General features: G+C 38.8%; 1 protein-coding gene across 1 annotated transcript in view; it reads left to right on the top strand.

Moving 5' to 3' along the window:
- The window catches only part of tprg1 (tumor protein p63 regulated 1), a 30,279-nt gene extending 10,820 nt beyond the window's left edge, over window positions 1–19,459 (top strand). The window contains exons 5-6 of the mRNA XM_085265461.1: window positions 14,653–14,806; window positions 18,444–19,459. Coding sequence (XP_085121587.1) covers window positions 14,653–14,806; window positions 18,444–18,638 — 349 coding nt within the window. The 3' untranslated portion in view covers window positions 18,639–19,459. The remainder of the gene's footprint in view (window positions 1–14,652; window positions 14,807–18,443) is intronic.
- Window positions 19,460–22,898: the final 3,439 nt, after the last annotated feature.

Genomic DNA, 22,898 nt, shown 5'->3' with positions numbered 1-22,898 from the left:
CACATTGTCTGACCGCAGTGAGGCAGTTTGTGGCATTAAATGTACTACTGTTGGCTACATTTCTATATCAAAGGCACGGTATCAGAGAGATGACATCAAAGGATGACTCTTTAATGTGATTATTTCCATTTTTAGTCTGATTGCCTAAAAGTAATAATACAATTAAAGTTCCTGAGTGAAAGCACTTCTCTTAACAATTGACCTCAAGTGTTCCCAACCTCCTCAGAAATAAGCACATTGTGTGTGTGTGTGTGTGTGTGTGTGTGTGTGTGTGTGTGTGTGTGTGTGTGCACCCCACCAGTCTCCCGAAACCTTGATGATGTCACTGGAAACCGTGGAGGGAGTGTCAGTATTTTTAGTCCTGATTATTGTGTTTTCTTCACACATTCTCCAGGTGCACCCGTGAAGAAAAAGCACAGTTTCTTCTGCATCTGTGGGGAAAGATGTGTTTTAAGTGCCTTCTTTCCAAACTGTCTAGACAATCTAATTACCCAGCACATCATCTATTTTTTTTATTCCCGTCTGAGAGAGCTGGGTGTGGAGGTTTAAAGAAGCCCCGCTAGAGGTTGCTTCAGTAACTGTTGTAAGAAAAAATATATATTTAAGAGGGCTAGAAGTAATCCCAGCTCTGCTCTCCTTTGCTTCTCATCTGGTCGGATACTTTTCTCTCTATAAGGCTTCAGAATGTGTGTAGCCAACTATTATTTAGCCCCCATCTTCATCTGCTCAAGTTAGTTTTAGTAAATAAAATGCTTCCTCATTAATACATGCGAGGTAATTAACTTGTTACAGATGAATGGTGTGTCAAACGTCTTTCTTCTGCTTTTAGGCTGTAGTGAAGTCATTCGACCACACCTATACAAACTAAAGCAGCATATACATTCAGACAGCAGGTGGCAGGCAGTACAAAGTAGGTACTTAATGTATCATCAGCAAAACACACAGTTGCAGACCTCATGAGATGAGCATTAAGTGAAAGCAGCTGCAGCTGTTGTAAACCAAAGCAGGCTAATTCCATATATTTGTATTATAACTCAGCTAGATTTTTCAATCTGTACATTTATCATAAAGAAAAATAAGAAAGTCTTTTGAACGTTACCTTTTGAACTCAAACTTGATGGGCAAATGTTCTATAGTTAGTCACATAAATACAAATTTGCAAAAATTGGAAGAGGAGGGAGGTTTTTCACATTTGTATCAGTAAAATTATGGAGAAAAGTGTTAAATAAATTTGTGCAAGTGCCACAGTCAGCATCAAGTATGCAGTAAATGTTTGCTGAGCTTGCATGGTCCACCAGTGGATCCTTTATTTCCATTAAGGTGAAGTTACGGTGCTGCAGACATCTTTTTTTGGTCTATGGTGTTGATGCTATGAATAGGTAGAATTTGGATTCATTGAAAAGTGAACAGGAAAGAAAACAGAAGCAGAGTTCACCACAGACACAAGAGAAGCACTAAAAATATCATGAGATGGACTATCAACTCATTACCAGGACCAGGACTTAGGAATGTGTTCAGTCTGTAGTCTTTTTAGATCAAGCTAAACAGTAAACCTGAAACACGTGCAAAAAAGGTTCAGTGGGCTTTGCCATAATTGCACTTTTAAAAACGCAAACTGTCCTCTGCAAAAAATGCAAAATTAAAAAACAATCAGATTTGAATTTGCACAAGTGAAACAAAGCCCAGCAAAATCACATACGTAACTGTAAGAATATAATGCCTAGCTTTGTAGCTCTACCTGTACTGCAAGTCTTGTTCCAACTGTAAATACAACAGGAAACAAACAAGCTAAGAAGCCCAAAGCATAAATGAGGAGCAGAGTGTGTACGCAGGTTGCACCCGTGGTGTACAGTATGAATTAATAAACGGCAGTAGACTCAGACTCATGGTTTGGGGCAGGCCGCTGTAAATTCAAACACCTGGGGAGCAGCTTTCAGCCTGTGGACTCTGCTTTTTCACGGTGGAAACATCATTGCCAACAGCCTGCAGCTATGATATCGCAGCGTATGCACGACTGTATGTACAGTATCACGGCTGTGTGTTTTAGGCTTCAGAGGTTGCATAAGCAGTCTGATCATGTGTGCAGCTCAATTCCCCATCTTCTCTTTGTTTTTCTACGTACCAATCCACCTTTGCTTTTCATCTGTTTTTAGTCCTTTCAGTGCAACCTTGTTTGATGGATACATCTATGGATGGCTGACAAACCCGCAGGCTGTGTTGAGCAATCAGACCAGATTTGTTTATGTGCTCTTAGACAATGTGGGACACTTGCCATGATAACTGGAGCTGGGATTGATATTTATCTTGCATGTTGACTTATGAGTCCGAAGCGCTTGAAAGCCCAGTGAGGAATTTATCGTCACCTGCCCTAAAGCTCAGAAAACACATGCGTCTCTTAGGCATGTGTGCATTTTGTATAAACACTGTGTATTAAGTGGAACTGCAATGAGAAGGTCAGGGAAGGGTGGATTTCCCCAGTTTGACCTTTTTCTCGCCTTTATTTTGGTGCAAACCTTGAATCGGCCCTGATTGCCTGTTTTTCCAGTTGTGTGATTCGGTGGCTGTAACGAAATGAGGTGCAGTGAAAGTCCAACCCCAGCTCTGCCAAATAAACACAGTGAAAACTTCCAAGGCCTCTGGCTGGAAAGCCCAGCCCTGCTCTGCCTGTTTGGGCTGGTCCCTCTCACAGTGATAACTTACCTGTGGAATTCTCCAAAGCTTTTTTATATCCTCATTGATACTCGGGCAATAGGTGCGCACTTTTACAAAGGGCAGTGTGTACAAACCTAACTCCACCATCCTCACCCTTGGAGCTGAAATATAATCAGTCTTTTAGGCTGGGCTTTGCTTTTGTGCCATTTTTTCTTTTTCTACCTGCACAACATTTGCTCAGGAGGAGGCACAAAGTGTTCAGCAGCCACATTGTCATTTTGAAAGCACTTGTGTAAACAGGGCTAGATGATTGCATTATGATGCAGCCCCTCCCTGGGACCGTGACATATCAACAGCTACACCACTATTGTTTAGCCTCAGGTGTTTAATTCTGGTTGGCAGGAAGTGCTCTGTTGCACAAGGCATGTGGTAAAATGAGCACATAGGCATGACAGGTCATTAAGGAAACGAGAACACTGTTGGGAAATCATCTCCATCCTGATTTATTTCTCCTCTTTGTCGCCTTTTATTATATGCAAACCAGCAGGTACGTTTGCCACCAAAAACTGCGACCACTCACGCCACCTTGAGCCGTGACAGCCGCTGACAGAATCGCAGGATCCGTCTCAGGCTGCGTTCTACAGTAGCACTTTGCAAGCGACAGTTTGCAGTTTTTATTTAGTAAATTGCGCAAGTTGCCTCTTGAAATCTGTCTTCACTTCAGGGTCTCTGCATGGTGTTGAACACTGAAAAAACCTGAGTGTTTGTGCTTCCACGCATCCGTGCTACTTAAGCAGCGATCAGTAATGTGTGGGTTCAGTGTTATTTCATACCTGATTGTCAGTGTTAAAAATGTGCAGAAGGTTAATGAGTTAAATCCACAGTGTGGTGCAAATCGTCACAGGAATCTGTGATAGCGGGGGTGGTGTGTGGGCATTTGTCTTATCTCCAGTGATCATATCTGCCTTCCAAGAAAAAGTGAAAAACGCATCAGCTGCATATAAACAACATTACAAAAAAGCGTATAACTATAGAGGGGTGTTTAACAAAGAAACGCTAAAAGTTGGACTTGGAAAAATTAAATACAATGGGTTTTTTTTCAGGAATATATTCCGTCATCATAAAAGAAATCTTTAAACCACAGTAGACCAGCCATTGCATTAGACACTAACCCCAACAGTTATACAAATAATCAAGCCATTAAATGTTTTACTTTCAGATTCAAAATGATAACTAAATTTCCATTCAGTTCAATTTTATTTATATCATAGACCTTACAAAATTAGAGGGAAAACGCCCAAACCTCCCTCAGACAATATCAGTTTCATTTATTCCAGCATCAGCTTGAAAACAGATTTTGTTTTTTTTTTGACAAAAACCCTAAAAACTGTAACGAGATCTCACATTTTACACAAAATAACTTCACACTATACCTTCAAATGACTCAGATCCAAAAGTACTTGGGGCAGCATCTCTCCCCCACCCAAGAGTGAGCAATCCAGTGGTTTCCAGCAGAAAACCTTGGTGCTGACATGGGTGATTGGGACCAACAGATGGGTCAACGGGAATGCAAGCATTGTACTAGGAGGAAGAGAAAGATTAGTCTTAAGCTTTCACAGTCTTACACAGTCTTATCTATTTTCCAACTCTGACCTGTGGTCATGAGATCTGGATGAAGATCAATAGAATAAGGCCACAGGTACAGCGCCGTAATGAGGTGGGGCTCAACCTTGGAAATAGAACGAGGAGATCGACCATCTGGTGGAAAATCATAGTAAATTTACTGCTTCCTCTTGTTTAGTGGAGCTAGTTGTTTTTCGGGTATTTGACAAGGATTTCTGCTGCACACCTACCTTCGGAGGTTATCCAGGCGGGGAGGTTATATATCATCTGGCCTAGGAACGCCTCAGGATCCCCGAGGAGGAACTGTCAAATGTTACTGGGAAAAGGACGGCTGGAATGCTACCATGACGTGTCTTTGGTTCAGGGGAAGATGAATGAATGTATGGATGATTGGATGATTGGTAGTAACTTCTTTCATACATTTCCAACAGGCAAACTGAGCATAGCTTTAGTTCTGTATGGTCACAGAGTTAATCCAAGCCTGCAATCCCCACCAATCATCTGATGGATCCTCTCATGTCCTTTTGAAAAATGCAATACAGGATGCACTATGCAAGTTGTCTTAGCCTGCCTACAATTTTTGGTGGCCCTGCAAACAGGTTTGCAACCCACCCCAACCTCAGCTCCTCTGTTTCATTTCTTATTTGTGCCATCTTTGACTTACTTATTTACTCTGTGTTATGAGGGTCTTAATGCTGTTCACGGTCCTTTAGGCTTTCAGTGTTTGTGTGAAAGTGCAGTTAATCCCAGAACTGAAACCACCAAACATGAATGACTGCAAGTAAAGACTGTGATATCGTTTTGACTAAAGCAGTCTTCACAGAGCTTCTGGTCTTCTTTCACTTTTGGTTGCCTTCACTGTGTAGCTGTTTATGTCTTGCTTTCATGATTTATTGTGTAATGCTTTATGTGTAGTGTTTCTAACTTGCATGTCCTGCAGAACAGGAACCTTCTGCAAACTAGTTTAAACTCAGTCAGTTGACTTAAATGTTCAATGTTACCTGAACTTCTCCTGACATAAAAATGGTGATGCCACCATTTTTGCTTTTGTTCTACTGACGAAATGTTCTGAAGAAAAAGCAAAACATATACAGCAGTTAATTCCCCGCTGCTTTTCTTCTTAATTATCTTTAGAAGGATAATGAAGCTGCTGCAACAGTATTCTTTTTGTTGTTCAACCGCAGATGCAATGGACGGAGTAGTCAAACCTGTTGCAGCAAGTTTGTCAAGCCGCTGTTTTGAGTAAATGTTTATTTGGTACCTGCTGTGTTAAACAGACACTACAAAAAAACAGGGATGGTTGTGTAGCTGGTTTTGTATGTATGGTTATGTAAATCCCTCAACTGTGTTCTAGTTCAGTAGGTCAAATAAGCTCAAAACAACTCTGTTGCAATTACTGCGCAAGTAGATCAGACTTTAAAAAATAAATGTTCATGCCTTCATTTTTTTATTATGTAGCCCCAGTGTTAACTCCAGTACCTCCTCTCTAAAGCTGCAGTCCTGCCCACCTACAACACCATCCGATTTTTACATTTTTAAACCTTTCTTTATCAGACTGCATACATTCTGCTCTGAATCAATTATCTGGGCTTTCACAGTGTGATGGTCTCGCCTCACTTTTCAGCAGATATTGGGGATCTTATGCCTCCTGTTTATCTGCTAAATGATCTTTCTTCCTCCTCACACTGCAAGAAAACACTTTAACTCGCTCGTTAAAGTGGAAGAACATCTGTAAGTAATGTTTCCTTTAAATAAACCATCACTTACCAGAGACTGAGACTCAGTGTATCAACCTGCATAATAATCCGAAACACATTGTTTTACTTATTACACCGCAGTAATCACATTATTGGCAAATTCAGCCGCCACAAATACTGTTGCTTTACATCTATTCTTCTGCTCTTTAAAGCTCTCTGCAAGTAGTCGTGCATTTTTCCAAGCAACGCGCCATCAGAGAGATTTTAGTGCTGCGGGGAACACTGTTACTCCTCCGTGTTCGCTGAGGTAACATCAGGGGTTAAAGTGGGATTTGGCAGGTTGGAGCCACCTGGGTGCAGCAGGGAAACAAAACATACACCCAAAATAACTCCAAATTATTTTGTACTGTGACATCCAGTAGAGTTTTTCTTGGAGCAGCGCCTTTAACAATAATCAGGTGTTTAATTTGTTCTCCTGTCTCACCTCTCGTCTTGGCAAAGCAGCAAATTAATTTCTTTACTAATTAAATACTTAGGAGAGAAGGAAATGTCCCTGGATATTTGTTTTTTACTCCTAGATGTGAAGAAAGGAGAACAAATGTAGGTGTCGGATCTGTACAAAGGAGAAGATCTCAAAGAGTAACATGCAGCATCCTTGTTAATTGCCTTAGCTCTGCTGTATCGATGTTCAGTTTCTAAAAGATATGTGTAAGCTTTTTGCTAGGGCTGAACGATTATGGAAAATAATCTAATTGCGATTTTTTGCCCCAATATTGCGATTGCGATGCGATATGCGATTATTTTTTAAGGTCTTTGTCTGCTGTATTATTAAACAAAGACAAGCAATACATCATATAGTATGGCCAATACTATATTACATTAATTTTAAACTGTTCTTTCCTGGAAGACAGACCTCTGTTATGATGACATGAGGTGATGCATGAATTGATGACTGACATTTTTATTTAACTTCTTCAATCACAACAGTATATTTGAACATACACAATGGTTTATTTTTAGCTTACAAACATCTGAGCATAAAGTGCTGACAAGGAACCCTGGTGTAAACATTAAAATGAAAGTCAGTACAATGTGCAGATTGCAGAAATATACATAAAAAAAATCAGTGGCTTTACCACACTCAGTTTTTCGACATCTGTGAACTACTAGACAGTCATTCAATTAAAAAATAATATTAAATAAATAAAACTAATAAATAAAAAATACACACATCTTACTGATCTCTGCAGTCAGTAACATTACACATAAAGTGCAAACATAATAGCAATTGTACACACACAAACACGCCTTTAAAGTTTAAAGGCGTGAAATTGGACGGTCTAGCCTTCTGATTAGCGTCACCGCTGTCTCGGTGGAGTTTAATAAACTCGGCCGTCTGCTTCTTGCTATCTAAAATATAACCAGACACTGGTGTAAATTCTCGACTGTCTCATACTTCTGTTTAATAAGTTTTCTGTTTGACGTTTAGTCAGCTGTGTGAAAACCAAGGAGGAACCCACCCGGGGGATTAATAAAGTTTTATTTTATCTAATCTAATAACTTTAATCTCAGCCAAACCGATTTACTCACGAACAAACAAAACACTGAAAAAAGCCCAACAATAACATTTTTAGGTTGTCTAAGTGACTTATATATTACGTTTAACCCGAGCAGCGAAACTCCGCGGTGATCTGAAAATGATGTGCCGGGAGTTGTGCCGTTCTCGGCCGCATCAGTAACCCTCGAGCTCCCGGCTAGCTGTCGAGCTGGTGGGTAGCAGACGCCTCTGAAAACGTCGAAGCACTTTTGCAAATATGGGATATCTTGATAAACCGAGCAGATATTTGATGTTTACACAACTACTTTCTCGCCTGAAAATATGTTAAAAGTTTATTTTGTGACCCAGAAAGATTAGTATGAGTAATTTTAAAACTTAGTAGCGGCCGCCATTGCTGGAAACTGGAGTTTGGCTGGGCCGCGCTATGAATTCTGGGATATGGTAGTAATTTGGACAGCCTTCGGCGCGTCGCTGTGACGTAATCGGTCTACAAATGCGGCCTCAGGAGGATGCAGCCCATGAATTTGGACATGTCCAGAGTATAATCGCAGCCTTTGCGGTTAGAAAATTGCACTTGATCATGTCGCGATATTATCGCAAATGCGATATATCGTTCAGCCCTACTTTTTGCTATTGATGTTGTTTTTTTAAGCTTGCACTTAAATTTTCATTTCCATGGATAACTCAAAACGTTACCAGGTGTTTTTCACAGAGGTTTTGAAATGAATGAAGTCATGTGTAAATTTTCTTAGATATATTTATGATTTGATTTGACTTTCTGAAAGGTGCAGAGGGGCTGCGTGGGACTCTCTTTGACCTTGTTCCTTTTGAGTAGTAGCAGCAGTACTATTAGTGAGTCCTCTGTAGCAGAGTAAACAGAGAATTATGGCGATCTTTGCAAAATGTGGAGCAACATTACCATCATTTCAAAGACGGGATCTGTGAGTGTTTAGACGTCTGTTTGCTCTCAGTCTTCTGAGGTTTCATTAAACAGAAAATATATGACTAGAGGGCTTTTTCATTAAAACCTACAGTATTTACTTTAGAAGGACTAAAGAAAGAACAGCAGAATAAAGAGAATATGATGAGCACGCTGTGGATTACCTCTGAGCGTGGCAAACATGAGATTGCCCTCACATTAAGTATTTACCCCGAGGACAGATCAGTGCAGATTTGTATTATTCTAACGTTGTTAATACGAAACCAGCAGGTCTGCTTGTCCCCTTTAGGGACATAAGTGAAACAAAATGATACACGAATATGTAGGAATTAAATATCAGAAGGTTGCTGTGTGTTTTATTTGTGCATGTAAAATGTTTACTGTACAGTGTTTGGCAGGTTTTTTTGGGTACACCTCAGAGCTTTATTTGTTTTTTGAGGCAGATTATTCATCAGCTAAAAATCACTGCAGTAGATAAAATCTAATCAGAACAAAAACTGTTTTTTTTTTTTCAGTTTAACAGGCTAATTTCTTAAGAAAATAACTTTTTAATGCTTGATAATAATCTAATTTACGGATTAATACAACCCACTTCCTCTATAACACTTGATATCCTGTTTGTTTGCTTTTAATTGAAGGAGTAAAAAACTGGCGATATAATAAAAACAGAACTTTAATCTATATTACTTTAAACCTTTTTACATTGTTTCAGAGCTAACCAGTTAGCTTAGTTGTAGATTATGTTATAATATATCTTATTAACAGCAATTTTGATTTTGATCTCAGCGTGTCACAGATTTCTTTTTTATGGTCATCTTCTACACAAAGAACCTCTAATATGATGGAGAACTCCAACCCTCTGGACTTCCTGTTTCACTGATCTAACCTGTGACCACGAAGACAACAGCCTGCTGTACAGCAGTCCAAATTAGTTTAGCCTAAACTAAACTACTGTACACTTCCTAGTAGGGCTGTGCGATATGACCAAACTCTCATATCCCGATATAAGAATTCTATCGTCCGATAACGATATAAATCACAAAAATGTAACAAAATCTGTAAATTCTGTGAATCTCGGGCAGCTCGACTTGCGGGAAGTGTTTCCAGCTGCGCGTCATGTAGCTGGAGTCGAGTGTTTTAACCGATGCATGAAACTATACATTTTTAGACATAAGTTGTAACGGCCGCCGTTTTATTTGTGAGTATTTATTACACAGCGTGCTGCGGGGAAAAGCCTGTTCTAACGTTTGAGTCTAAGGTTTATTTTTTAGCACCTGGCGGCTCTTTTTTACTTCTCATCCGTAAACAATCTGCTCTTTCACGTGATTCAGTTTATTTTGAAAAGTCTGAACAGGATCTTGAGCTTTATTGTGAAAGGTTTATGTGGAACATAAACAAGCGGACACGCGATGCTGTTACCATCGTTGTTGCTAACCACAAGCATAAAAACAGGCACTTGTCCATCCACAGTGTGGTTATATAAAATAAAAGAGAAAGAGAGAACTTTAAGAAATTAATATAGCCACTACAGTGACCATCAAAACGATGAAAAAATATTTCCGTAAACAGTTTATTTTGCGACACCACGAAACAAACGATAGCGTAAAATGAAACGATAGACGTTTTTATATCATCATCCGATATATATCGCTATATCGAACAGCCCTAGTATCCCAACTGAATGTAAAATAGAGCATTTAAATGAATAGTTTGTACTGAGGCTTGATATTAAGGATTGCCGTTGTCCATCCTCACTTCAGTTAATAATTGATTTTTCCAAGTATGAAACACTTGGACCGTGGCAAAGACTTGATTTCGTAGAGTTGTGATGATGAATTGAGACGTGCTGTGTTTAGACTTTGATTCATGATTCATTACTTCGAGTCAGGTTTGTTCTCAGGGTTACTTTTGAATAAGCCAGCCTGTGAAGTGGAACGGGCAGCAAAGTGTGAAAACTAGGACCTCGGTCTCTTCAAACATAATGCAAAAATCTTTGTACAACTTTTGAAAAATAATCCAGGGCGTCCTTAGTGGCATGTTCTAAGATTATAAATTGTAAACTTTGCTAAATTAAGGTCATATAAAGATTTCAACTTAAAATTTAGCAGATCTGTTTTACTTTGATGTTCAACATGACGTTTCCTACAACTCAGAACATGAAATGAAATTTGAACCATTCTGTAATATTCTTGAAACAGTTTGTAAGCTGAAACTGAAGCAAACTGTAAGCGAGAGTACGCAATAAAAATAAACAGTTAAAAAGTAGATGAAATATTAATGCAATAACATATAAAGTTTAAATTAAATAATGCAACATTAAGATGAAATACAGAAAAAAGTACATTAAAAAATAAAATCTCTTAAAATGAAATTAAGTGCAATTAAGTGAATAACTACAGATAAACTAGAAAGTGCATTTTCTGAAGAAACTGCAGTGTGAATGCTTGAATCTGAATGTATGGACTGAAATGAATTAATTGCTGAATTTTGAGTTAAAAATTTTGAATGAGATAAAAAAAAAAAAAAAACAACCTGAATTTAACCTGAAAACAAAAGTGCTGAACTGCTAAAAGCTGAAGGTTACACAGAAGAAGAAGTTGGAAAAAAGCTGAAAATGTTTTAATTGTAAATTAGAAAACCCTAAGAAATGAGAAAAGAACATTTAGAGTCAGAAAACATGTGAATGAATATTAAAAGGTCATATTCTTTGAATCACTGAATGACTCAAATGTGATCCCTCCACTTTGATCCACACAGTTTAAAAAGTTTAAATGCCTGAGCTTTGAAAGATACGGTGTTGGAAAGAGAACAATAATGGCGACAATTTGAGGGTAAAATGATGGCTGTAACACTGTGGACACAGCAGCAGTTGAAAGAGAAGTGCTTAAGATGAATCTTGGTACAGTGGCAGGCAGAGCTCGTTAAGCAGGCAGGTGTGAGCCTGGTTGCTATAGTGACCGCACCCAATGGCTCCATACACACGTACACAGACATGCGCCTCACTTTTGCTGCTTAAAATGAACAGAAAAGTCAGGCCGAAACAAATCGTTCCCAAATGAAAAGTAAAAGTCGTATTGACGAAATTCTTTCACCGTGAGCGACAGCAATGTCTAGTCTACCTAATTCTCAGTTTTCATGCCTGTGGAGCTTATTATATGGACGTGATGACAGTGGAAAGACACCATGCTCTTCTGATTTTCAAACGAACCTTCTGAGCCATTTTAACATTAGAGTCTATGGAAGAGTTGGAGGGAGGAGGCTGTGCATTGGTGACATTTATGAAAGAACCATAACACCTAGGACAATAGTAAAAACATTGGATGAAAGAGGACAGCGATGGCTACGTTTTGAGGGTAAAATCATACCTGTAGAGCAAACGCTGCAGACACAGCAGCAGTTTTAAAAAAGATTTTAAGATTAATTTTTTTGCTCCTCTCACTCTAGCAGTTGAGCTGCCTCACTCTAGCCCCAACATTCCGTCCCATACACACCCATTATAAACTCTGAAACGGGTGAAAAAACATCATGAAACTTAAACTGGAACTGAAGAAAAAGTATAATAGATATTGAAAAGATAAATACAAGTTGAATAGTTGAATGTCTTGTCTTCGTTTTAAAGTTTGAATGGTGGCTCTATGTCAATGTATGTGGAAGTAGATACAGTTTAAAGAGGAGGAAGTTGAATGAGAATTTGAAGGGTCTCTCCATTGAAATACATTATAAATTTTTGTTAAATAAAGTTGAATAAAATTAAAAATATAAATGTTAAAAATGAGAAAAGTAGAAGCATTCATGTCCAAAAGAATAGGAATCTAACGGTGTTTGAATGGTTTTTCTAAGTTGAGCGGTTTTGAAGGAGTGAGATGCCAAAAAACGTACGGAATATATAATAATAATAATAATAATAAAGATTCGAATAACAATACTGTGAATGCTTTTCAAGCATTCACACTAATAATGTCTGTAAAGCAAATGCTTTCAGGTCTTCCAGCAGGAGGACAAAAGGTAAAAGCTGCAGTTTTAACAACCAGCAGACCTCCTGCCAGCCAGTTTATGAAGTATATACTCTGTACTGATTGACTAAAATGATGTGGAGACTTAAAAATAGAAGGACAGAACACATTACACCTATCAGCAGAGCTCTGAATGAATTGTAGTACATTAAAATGTTTTTAATTAGCAGAGAGTTACAGCAGTCGAGTTTGGCAGATAAGAAAGCAAGCATCAGTTTCCTTGAGTCACTCGTAGAGAGCGGAGGCCGTGCTTCAGTTAAATTCTGAGTCAAAGCTCATTCTTGGGTGTCTTGCTTTACGGCTTCTAAGTAAATCATTTCTGTGATGAGTATCTCTCTATGCTTTAGAACCTGTTATTATAATTTCAGCTTTATTATTGGTTGAGATGTGAAAGTTTTTGTGACACTAATATCTAAAATGCATGTCAAGTTCTGTGAGACTTCTTAAACATCATAGCTGTCATCACTGCTTTATCTGTTGTGTGCTGGGATCTTCCTGCCACCCTCACAACAGAGTACAAGCATTAAATATAAATTCATGCAGATGGAAATTCTCTTTTAAGTGTAGCAGTCCTCACTGCATTGATACGCTCAAAAATCACGCTATTGTGTTTGAATAGTGAATAAATGGGATTCAGTTGCAACGTGTGCAGTTACCCACCTAAAAAGGTCTGCATTGCGGAGATTAATCACAGATATAAATTTGTACTTTTTGTAAAACAATTTCTTTTAGTACAACAGTATTTGTATAACTCGTCTGTGAGCTCCTTAGCGAACTTCTTATGGGGGCAGGATGGGGGGAGTTCTTCAGAAAGGTGCTCTGACTGATGAGTAATCTTGCTTGTCGAGTTTCAGAGAAGTGAAAAACGTTGGTCCTGACTGTTTTATGTCATTCTATAGAGACGCTTTTAGGATGACGAGATGTCACCACGAAACACCACGATCCAAACAGAAACAGTTTGTGTGTTTGCTGATTTTTTGCTAAACTGTTTGAAGCACCGCACTGGAGATTACCTGCCACTCTGCACAGAGCTATTCCATTTATGCTCCTTCCACTTTCATTTTTTATGTTTTAGTAAACTAAAATTTTGAAACATTTGGGTTAACATGCAAAAAAACCCCAAACATTTGTTTATTTTCCATAAATTTTTAAACTGTAACTGAGATTTAATACAAACTCCACTAGGTTTACTAGAAACTGCCAGTTGATCGCCAATAGAACAGAATTAATTGGCTGACTGACAGATCAAACCCCACCCCCCAGGTGTGTGAGGCTGCACTGAGCTGAGGATTTCCCCTCACAGCTGACAGGTTTACTGGATGATGATTTTGGATAAAATTTATGCTGTTTATTTGCATCTTATGCAAGAGAAATGTGTGATAAACATTTTTCAGATACAGTTCTGAGAGATATTTGCAGACAGTGAAGCTAAGATAACAAACATTGGAAATATTGGAAAGTCCAGTTGTTCTTGATGGCGTCAGTGCTCGGCTGTTTTTGTGTGTAGCCGGGATTCGTCACATATGCTGAATTTCCACAACTTTATTGACATCTGCGTGCATGAATGCGTTGCAGGGATGAGAAAGAAACACTGTATATGGTATAAGCGGGACTGTGGGATGAGGGTAGCAAGTGTCTCCACACCATGAAAAATAAACCTGCTTGACATTATTTTGTATTTAACTGACCATCAGATTTGACTGACGGTGCTGGAACACAATTCTGGATCATTCTCTCTCACTTTGTCCTCGGGCTGTGTGCCTATGAAAAAGAGTAATCGAGAAAGTGTGACTGAGGGTTCTGGTCCACCGATTGCTGAGTAAAAACACCACTACGGCTGACACGATTCAGTATTACCCAGCCCGAATGCAGTTAATGCTCATTTGGCTTGATTAGGAACTTTAACACTATTTACCTCAGTTAAAACCTGTAAGCAAAAAAATGAGTCAGTGTTTTTTAAGTGTCACCTGTAATTGTCACCTGTAAGCATCTATGGTATCTGTCTCTGTTTGTGCAGTGAGGCAGCGAAGCATGGCTCCCAGCGCAAAATAACACAAGGACTTGTTTGTTTGAACGCAGCCCTTTTATCACTCATCTGATGAAGGTTCAGTCGGTTGTCACTGGCAGAGGAGAACACTTTTTCATGTTTGCGTTTTGGTGCGTTTTCAGGAGAAACGGAGAAGGGGTGCGAGTCTTCTGGGACCGGCTGAGAGAGCCTTCCTTTACCTCCAGGTGGAACCCCTTCGCCACTGACTTCCCCTTCATCACATTCACGTACCACCCCGTGAGAAAGATCAGCGATGTCTTCACTGCTCTCACTGATGTAAGTTGATTAAGCATGCATGGATCTCTATAGATCACACACAAAACATTTTCCAGTTTATCTCGTGATGTAAGTAGATGTGGTTTATTTGGAGTTTATTTCCAGTAGCAGTGTCCTGGTTCTATGCAGTGCTTTGCATGCTTTTTGAAGTATCCCCCTGTGTAGGTTTCAGTCTGTACCCTATAGACGTGGGTCCAAGCACTGCACCTTCAATTCCACGTAATCTTCTTTAATCTTAATGTAAACATTTTCCAATAGGAGCTTTTCCTGTGAAGGCTGGCACAGGGTGAGGACTCAGATTTCTCAAAACAGTTCAAGTGTGCAGCTGCATGACTCCCTTCTGTGAGTGCAACATACCTATTTGTAATTTGGATGAATTGATCCATCAAGTGAACAAAAATGAAACCGTGTGCTGGGAGTCCCTGTCTGGCGAAATGAGTCAGCACTGCGAAATAACTAGCTGGAATTAGCCATCAGATAACACCTGATGTGTAATTCATCATTTTCAACACCTAATGAGCTACTGAAGATAAACACCCATCTGAATCTATGCAGCGGTTAAAGTTGAATTTGGCAGGTGGAAGAATCCTAACCCTCACCCCTAGTTAATAGAAAGCAGTGGAATTTGTCAAGTGAGGCAAAACTGATCTAATCTAAGAGTGAGCACAGACACCACAACCAGTTCTTCACCACTCCAACACATTGCACTACTGCAGATTACAGTACCATGCAAGGGTCTGAAGTCATCCCTCATTTCTATGTATTTTACTTCCAATCAGCCATACTTACTCTTTTAATTTAAAAGTGGTCCAGAGCAATCGTTCTTCAGGCTTTCTAATGGTCCTTCTTTGGACACTGGCTGCTTTTTCACTCATTTTGGTTCCAATCCTTGTCCCTTGTCCCTTTTAAAAGCGACAAATCAAAGAACAGTTTTTAGAAAACGTTGTTAATCCACCTTGACACTGACCTATGAATCATTCAAACACAAAAAAGCCGACACATAACAAACAGCTTGGCAGTTTTAAATTGTAAAAACGGTCTCCTAACAGCAGTTTGTTGTGAATTACATTTGATGGTATGAAATCACCAGATAATACCAGCAGCACATCGTGTCCTGATGCGCTGTCTGATTAATAAAGATCTGTAAAAGGAATCGCTTTAAATTTACAGCTCATAAAATGTGAGTTCTTAACTTGTGCAACTAATCTCGCAGGTCTCTCCCGCGTCCTTTCACTCTTGCATCTTTCCCCATCTCTGAGTTGCATTATCATACATTAACATTTTATTTATCAAATACAGCCTCTGTACTTTCAGCTCACTGACAGGCTGTATATAAAAGTACACAGAAACATTTGTTGAGCTTCATGAAACGTTGCATTTGAAATTCCGTTCCACTTCAAAACAAGCTGCTTGGTTTTATTTTCACTTCTGCATAGATTAAGAGTTACAAAAAATAGTGTCGTGACACAAGGTTATTGACTTCTGCGTGGATGAACACATGACGGATGGAAAGGAGGGAAAGCATCGTTTAAAGGTGTTGGAACAGCAACTTAAACGACTGGATTTTAGGTTTCAGGTTAGGGAGACTCTTCGCGATGACACTGAAGACCATTAAGGGGAAATTTGTGCAGAACTTCAGTATAAGATGTTTATGGGCAGATACTACAGACGATGTAATGTGTGGCGGAAATTAGAGGATGGGTTTTTTCTCAGCATATGTCCCATATTGTGTTGAGTTGTCGTGTCAATACAGTCAATGGATGCGATTTAGAGTCTTTAATATTTTATATCGCTGACAAATCCAGCCTTTTCACAAACGTGAGTATATTTCGGATTAAACATCTCACTCTTTATTAAGATTCTGCCATACAATGTCATTCTAGCTAAATCAATTGATAGATTTTCTTTCAGTTAGCATCAAAACAGTCCTTTTATTAGCACCATCTGGCCTTTAACCTCCTAGGACCTGGCGTCCACATATGTGGACATCACATTTTTGGTTATTTAGCCCAAAATACTCAATTTTGCTCTACAAGGGCCTGATATCCACTTACGAGGACATTATGCTGCTACTGTTCTATCAAAATTTAAACGAATATCCTCATATGTGGCTCTTATTTGTCTTAGAAACAAAAATAAGGTAAAAAAAAAATCTGGTAATTCTTTGTTTTTACATTCATCGGGTCCCAATCAGCCCAAATATCAAAGAGAAATTAAAAATGCATGCTGTGGAAGAGTTCAGGTCTTAGGAGGTTAAACTAATTAAAACACATCTTCCAGGTTGGAACATTGTGTTCTCAGCATGTTTTCACTGTCTGGTATTTTAGATCACTTGATTTCATTTATTTATTCTTGTCTTATTTGTTTTAATGCTCTTAGACACTTGGGTTTAATCTCAAGAGATTGCTGTTTAAATCAACGTTTAAAAAAGAAGTTCAGAGAATACGAGTGAGATGCAGAAAGGTTTAGATGTTAATGAGACATCAGTTCTTTTACTTCTTTCACCCCAGGGTGAAAAGCATCAAAGGGAAATTGCTGCACCCACATATTGCGCTATTACTCACGCATTTACTCAGGTAGGAGTCATCAGTGCAGTCACAGACACAGCCAGGAGTTAGACCCAGCCTTCACAACTGGTTTGCTTAACAGTAAACCTGTTGCAAACAAGCTCCACCTAATTAAAATAAGTCTAGTTTAATTTTTTTCTGAGATATTCAAGCACAGATTATCTTGTGCCTTCAAACTAAAGGAGTCTGAGCCTATAGTAGGACAACTAAGGGATGGTTCTCCTGAATCCAGACTGGATAGTAATAATGTTCTACATGATCATTCAGGACTTTGTATCTAAGGAGAAGGCTTTGTGATTAAACTTTGGATTTTAAAGGAAACCAATGAACAGAAACTAATATTATGTGGTCTGTCTTTCTTACCCCTGTTACTTGTCTCACTGCAGCATTTAAAATCAACCGAAGTCTTTTTAGAGAGCTTGTACAACAACCTGATAATGAATAACAATAGTTCAGCCTAGAAGTAACAAATACATGAGCTAGTTAGTCCCAGTGTCACTCTGAGATAGGATATGTAACAGGATCAGTATTGATACTGGTCAGATAAAAAGAAAGCAGGGATTATGTTCCTGAGGGTTTCTTTTTAGGGAGAAATAGAAGAAGCTTAGTTTAGAAAATTCATTAAGACATGTCCAGAGTTTAATCAATTGATTTGTCATCTGGCTTAATTTCTAAACATAACTGGATATTATCTGCATAGCTTTGACAATTTATGATACATTTTGTAATATTATCTTAGAGAAGCATGTATATTGTAAAAATGCATGAGTCTCAGCATTGAACCCTGTGGAACTCCATGACCAACCTTTATGTGTAAGGAAGACTCCTGATTTACAGGAACAAACTGAAATCTATTAGGCAAGTTTTCAGCATTTTATTATCTTTCAATCTAATAAATGACTTTTTTCTGTCCTTAAAAAGCTACATATAGTCCTTTGTAGTAAAAAAAAAAAAAGCAGGATTTGGGTGTTTGGTGATATAAACGAAAAACCACAAAGCAAAAAAGTGTGCAGACAGCAAAGTGCTCTGAATTCTCTGTATTTCTGATTTTCCTGTTCTCTGGTCCACAGGTCGAAAAGTTTCGTGAACAGCTGAAGGATGCAGCACAGAAAGTCCACACCTTGAAGCCGATTCCCGGGAAAGCCAATGGCGTGCTGGTCCTTAACCAGCCCATTCAAATCGAGGCCTATGTGGGCTTCATGTCTTTCCTGGGGAACGAAAACAAACTGGGCTACTGTATGGCTCGAGGAAACTTGGGCTTCTAATCTCTTTAGCATTTAATAGAATCATACTGTTTGCTCTCATTTATAAGCCTTTAATTCATGTTAATTTGTTTACAGGCAGCTCATATTTTACAAAGATTGGCAAGAAAATTCTTTTTTTTTCTTCGTTTCACATGTTTTTTAGTATGTTTAATGTGAGCTTCAAACAACTGCGTGATCACCCCCACTGCTTATTACCAGTGTATGGTGTCTGAGCGCTCAGAAATATCCACATTTCAACACCGCTCTTCACTGGATGATGGATCCCCCGCTGCTCTCAAGGAGCTTTGTATTTGCTCCTCAGTGATATGGTAATTCAACTCTTTTGCAATGAGACTCCTTTCTTCCACCCCCGGTGTCTCTGCTAAAAGCTCATTCCCATGCCATTCAGCCCCTTAGAGATTCACTGGAGCATTGGGCCGCATTTGTCAGCTTAGTTTTATCATTCACATGTATTTTTGCAGTGCATACAGTCCTGGAATTTCCCCTTGATTTGTGTGTTTACCGTACGCTCTGCCTTGATTGGCATTATGTGTTTGTCAGGATGGAACAGAAATAAAACAAAAGTGGTATGAAGCATGCAGCTCTCTTTATGCAAATTCCTGTACACTGCTTGTGTTTTTGTTTTTTTGTTTTTAAATCATGCAGTTGGCTTTACCTGTTTAAGGGGAGTTAAGTTCCAGTGGGTTTAGGAACAGCAACACTACAGCAAACAACTACTGAGAACTTACATGAACTCCTTCCACCTCATCCTCTGAGATTCAGGGAGTTGTTTGTTTGTTTTAAACACCTGTAGTATATTAATAAAGGCCTGCAACATTCTATTTTCAATGTTAATGACTCCATATTGTAAAGTATGACTTGCATTAGCATGTGAACTAAAGGTATATTATACTTCTCTGCAGTTGCTGTGTTTTCCACTAGTGGGCGATGTCATGTGTAGTACATTAGTTGCTAGCCTCACCTCTTAGCTATAGACGTTCTTCTTTTTCATGAATCTCATTGACTAAGTTGACTCTGGTCTGGCCCATCACTTAATTTTAGATAAGACACAACATGTAAATAAGGCCACTTTAGGGGCACTTGTGGGGGGGGTGACTACACGCCACCGCATGATTGGTCTGCATATAGTTATGGCAATGAGTTTCTATAAATGTTTTGCTGTTATTTTGATTTTTGCAAGTAAATTAAACCCCTTAATAAATAATAAAAATATTTTAATAAAATCTTGGTCATTTTCCTTTTGGGGGAAAAGTTGAAACCCTTTTTAGGGGTTGCGTTAACCTTGATATTTCTTAATTCTGGAAATTTTAACTCCTTTTTAGTTGAGACTTTCTTTCTAAGAAACTAATCCCATTAGTAAACTGTTACAGTTAATGCATGACTGTCTAACCCCTTTGAATTTCTCATGCATATGTGTGCACTTTAAGTCATTAAAGAAATAATAGTTCTTCCCAATAACGATGGCAGATACCATATAGAAAGGTAATCATCATAGCAATAGGAATAATTATACTTACATTAAATGGCTATAGGGGTATGTCTCACATTTTTGTTAGATAGGACTAGAGATGTAACGATCCGATATTACGTATCGGTATCGGTCTGATACTGACCTAAATTACTGGATCAGATATCGGAGAGAAATAAAAAATGTAATGATCCGAAGCATCACAAAATCACCTCACAAAACGCGCTACTTGGCGTAACCCAGCTCGGCGCATCGGAGCAGTATGTGTCAGGTGATAGAGTGGCTGTTGTCTGCAGGACCTGTCCACGGTCTGTTGGAGCATTTGGAGCCTCGCTACATGCTTCCTAACCGCGGCATTTTATCTCGGCGAAAACTCTCCCAGAGAAGTAAAGCAAGTGTCTAAGTTCATCCCTGGATGTTTGCATAGTATTTCCACGTTAAGCTTAACAACTGATATATTGAGCCACAGCTGGACTGGCCATCAGAGTTCCATATTGAGGTGAAAAGGAAGCAATTTGTCCCGGACTTCAACTAGAATTAAAAAATAGACACAAAGCTGGAGTTATTTTTGTCTTTGCTGCGCAGTTGCATCTACTTCTCTCATTCACTCCCCCTTCCTCTCCTGTTATTACTTCAAACATGAAACTGATCAACGATCAGCTGATCGGCTTTTCTGCTGCAAGTCCCGTCTTTCTTGTTTGTTTATCGCCCAGTTTACGCTAGAAAGAGAAGACCATCGGATAAACAACAGCAGCACGTTTAAGCGTGATAAGCTGTTGTTAGAATGTATTTAATATTACTTTCTAGTATCAGCTGAGGTTTGCTGGAGCCACAGCTGTAAAAGCTGCTGGTCATGATGTCCGTTTGGACATCTGGTGAGAGGGAAACATGAAGATGAAACCAGGAGATGTCCTTACTGAATCATCAGAGCTGAACAGGTGATGGAGAAACAGGTTTACCTTTTAGGTGACACGAATGAGTTGAATGGAACTTATGAACTGTTTCTGAGAGACAAATAACACCAGGATCCTTTTCTACATAGCTGACAGCTGCTAACTGTGCAGGGGCGGGTCTAGCAAAGTTTTGTGGGGGCCAGGGTGGGCATTAACAGGGAAAGGGGGGCACAAAGAAATACTTTTCTTTGTTATGTCATTTAAAAAATTTGAATAAATAATTATCTGAATCTTACAACAAAAGTGGTCACCTGATTAAATGTATAGAAATCCATTATTGTATATAGTAACTAATAAGTGTAATATACACCCTAGTAAACTATAGTACTTTTTCCTTTGGGAAGGTACCATCTGTGCAGTCTGCAATTCTGTTGAAGAAAGATGTTGAATCTATTTAAATATTGTAGAAAAATAATTGATTTATGTGCATTTGTTTTACACTTGCATTAAATTAAAGTTGATTACATCGATTAAGGGTGGGGGGTGGTTCCCTAATATTTTTGCTGGGAGTTTGCAACCCTATTAGTTAGGTAGGTAAGTACTCTTTAAAATACCAGAATAGGGAGGATGGTGTAGGTTTAAATTTATTAGATTGATCAATGTTGCTGAACTATAAAATGTTTTGGGTGGAGTGCATTTTTCGCATACAGGTATAACAGAATAGCTTCAGTCTCTTGTTTTTTAAAACTTGAGTATGAACTTATACAAAATGCAGCAAGATATTTATAAAAACAGTTTTATTGATTACAAAATACGCTATATCGGATTCATATCGGTATCAGCAGATATCCAAATTTATAATATTGGAATCGGTATCGTACATTAAAAAGTGGTATCGTGCCATCTCTAGTTAGGACCAAATATAAGTGAATACAGACAACCTGACCAAGCGGTATTTAGTCTCTCTTAACGCATTCTCATCAGGAAACAAGGTTAAGTAGAAAGTGTCCGAGGAATACTCACCACCGTCACTCTGCAAGTGAAAGTCTAAGTTCAGCACCTTCAGTATCACGTATCATTACCTTAGGGTTCGAAGGGGTTAACACGTTTCCTCCCAGGACGAAAACGTGTCTCTTATCCTGGATCAAGCACTCCTCTGGCCTGAAGCGAAGCACCTCATCCATATTTCTGCTCCTTAAGTTGTAAAAGACGTTCAGAAAACAGGATTAACTGCCAAAGGAGCTCCTCGGCCCCTCGAGAGTTTTACGTTTGGCCAGTCAAAGTGGAAACATTAAGTGAAGAACATTCAAATGAGTGCCTTTGTTTTGTTTTGTTACCATGGACTACATTGGCACTTGTAATCTTTTTATTCCTAAAATGCCATTACTCTGCCTTAGCTTCAGGTAAAGAAGCTCCTGTCACAAATCATTTGAAATAATGACTTCCCAGTTTCATGCTTGTGATCGTGTTGTTTGCTGCAGTAGTTTAGATATTATGTTTGAACGGAGCTTCAAATTCCCCTTTTCTCTTCTCTCAGCATTTGTTTTTGTAAAAGTTCAGGTCACCACTGCTCTTGGCTGATGTGTAGATGTGATGTGACTTGTTCTTAATGCCAGCATATAGATTAAACATGTGCCTGTGTGTGTGCAGAGGTGCGTGCGGGAGATAGGAGGGTGTGTTGCCGTGTATGATCCACTTTTGTCCTTAGATGATCCTTTTCTTTTCTTTTTCTTTTTTTTTTCATTAGGGATAATTATGTTCAGCCCTCAAGGTACACCAACTGAAATAAGACTCTTATTTGTGCTCACGATTTGTATGTATGCACTACTGTGACAGGACTGCAAAGGACCATAAATCAATAAAAAAAAAGTCGAAGTGCATAAAAATGAAAAGACACAA

Source organism: Mchenga conophoros, linkage group LG23 (genome assembly GCF_057382185.1).
Source record: "Mchenga conophoros isolate Kocher_MC1m ecotype Shallow Benthic linkage group LG23, M_conophoros_male_GT1.1, whole genome shotgun sequence".
NCBI lineage: Eukaryota > Metazoa > Chordata > Actinopteri > Cichliformes > Cichlidae > Mchenga > Mchenga conophoros.
The sequence above is the reverse complement of the archived record's forward strand: the minus strand, read 5'-3'. Positions and strand labels throughout refer to the sequence as shown.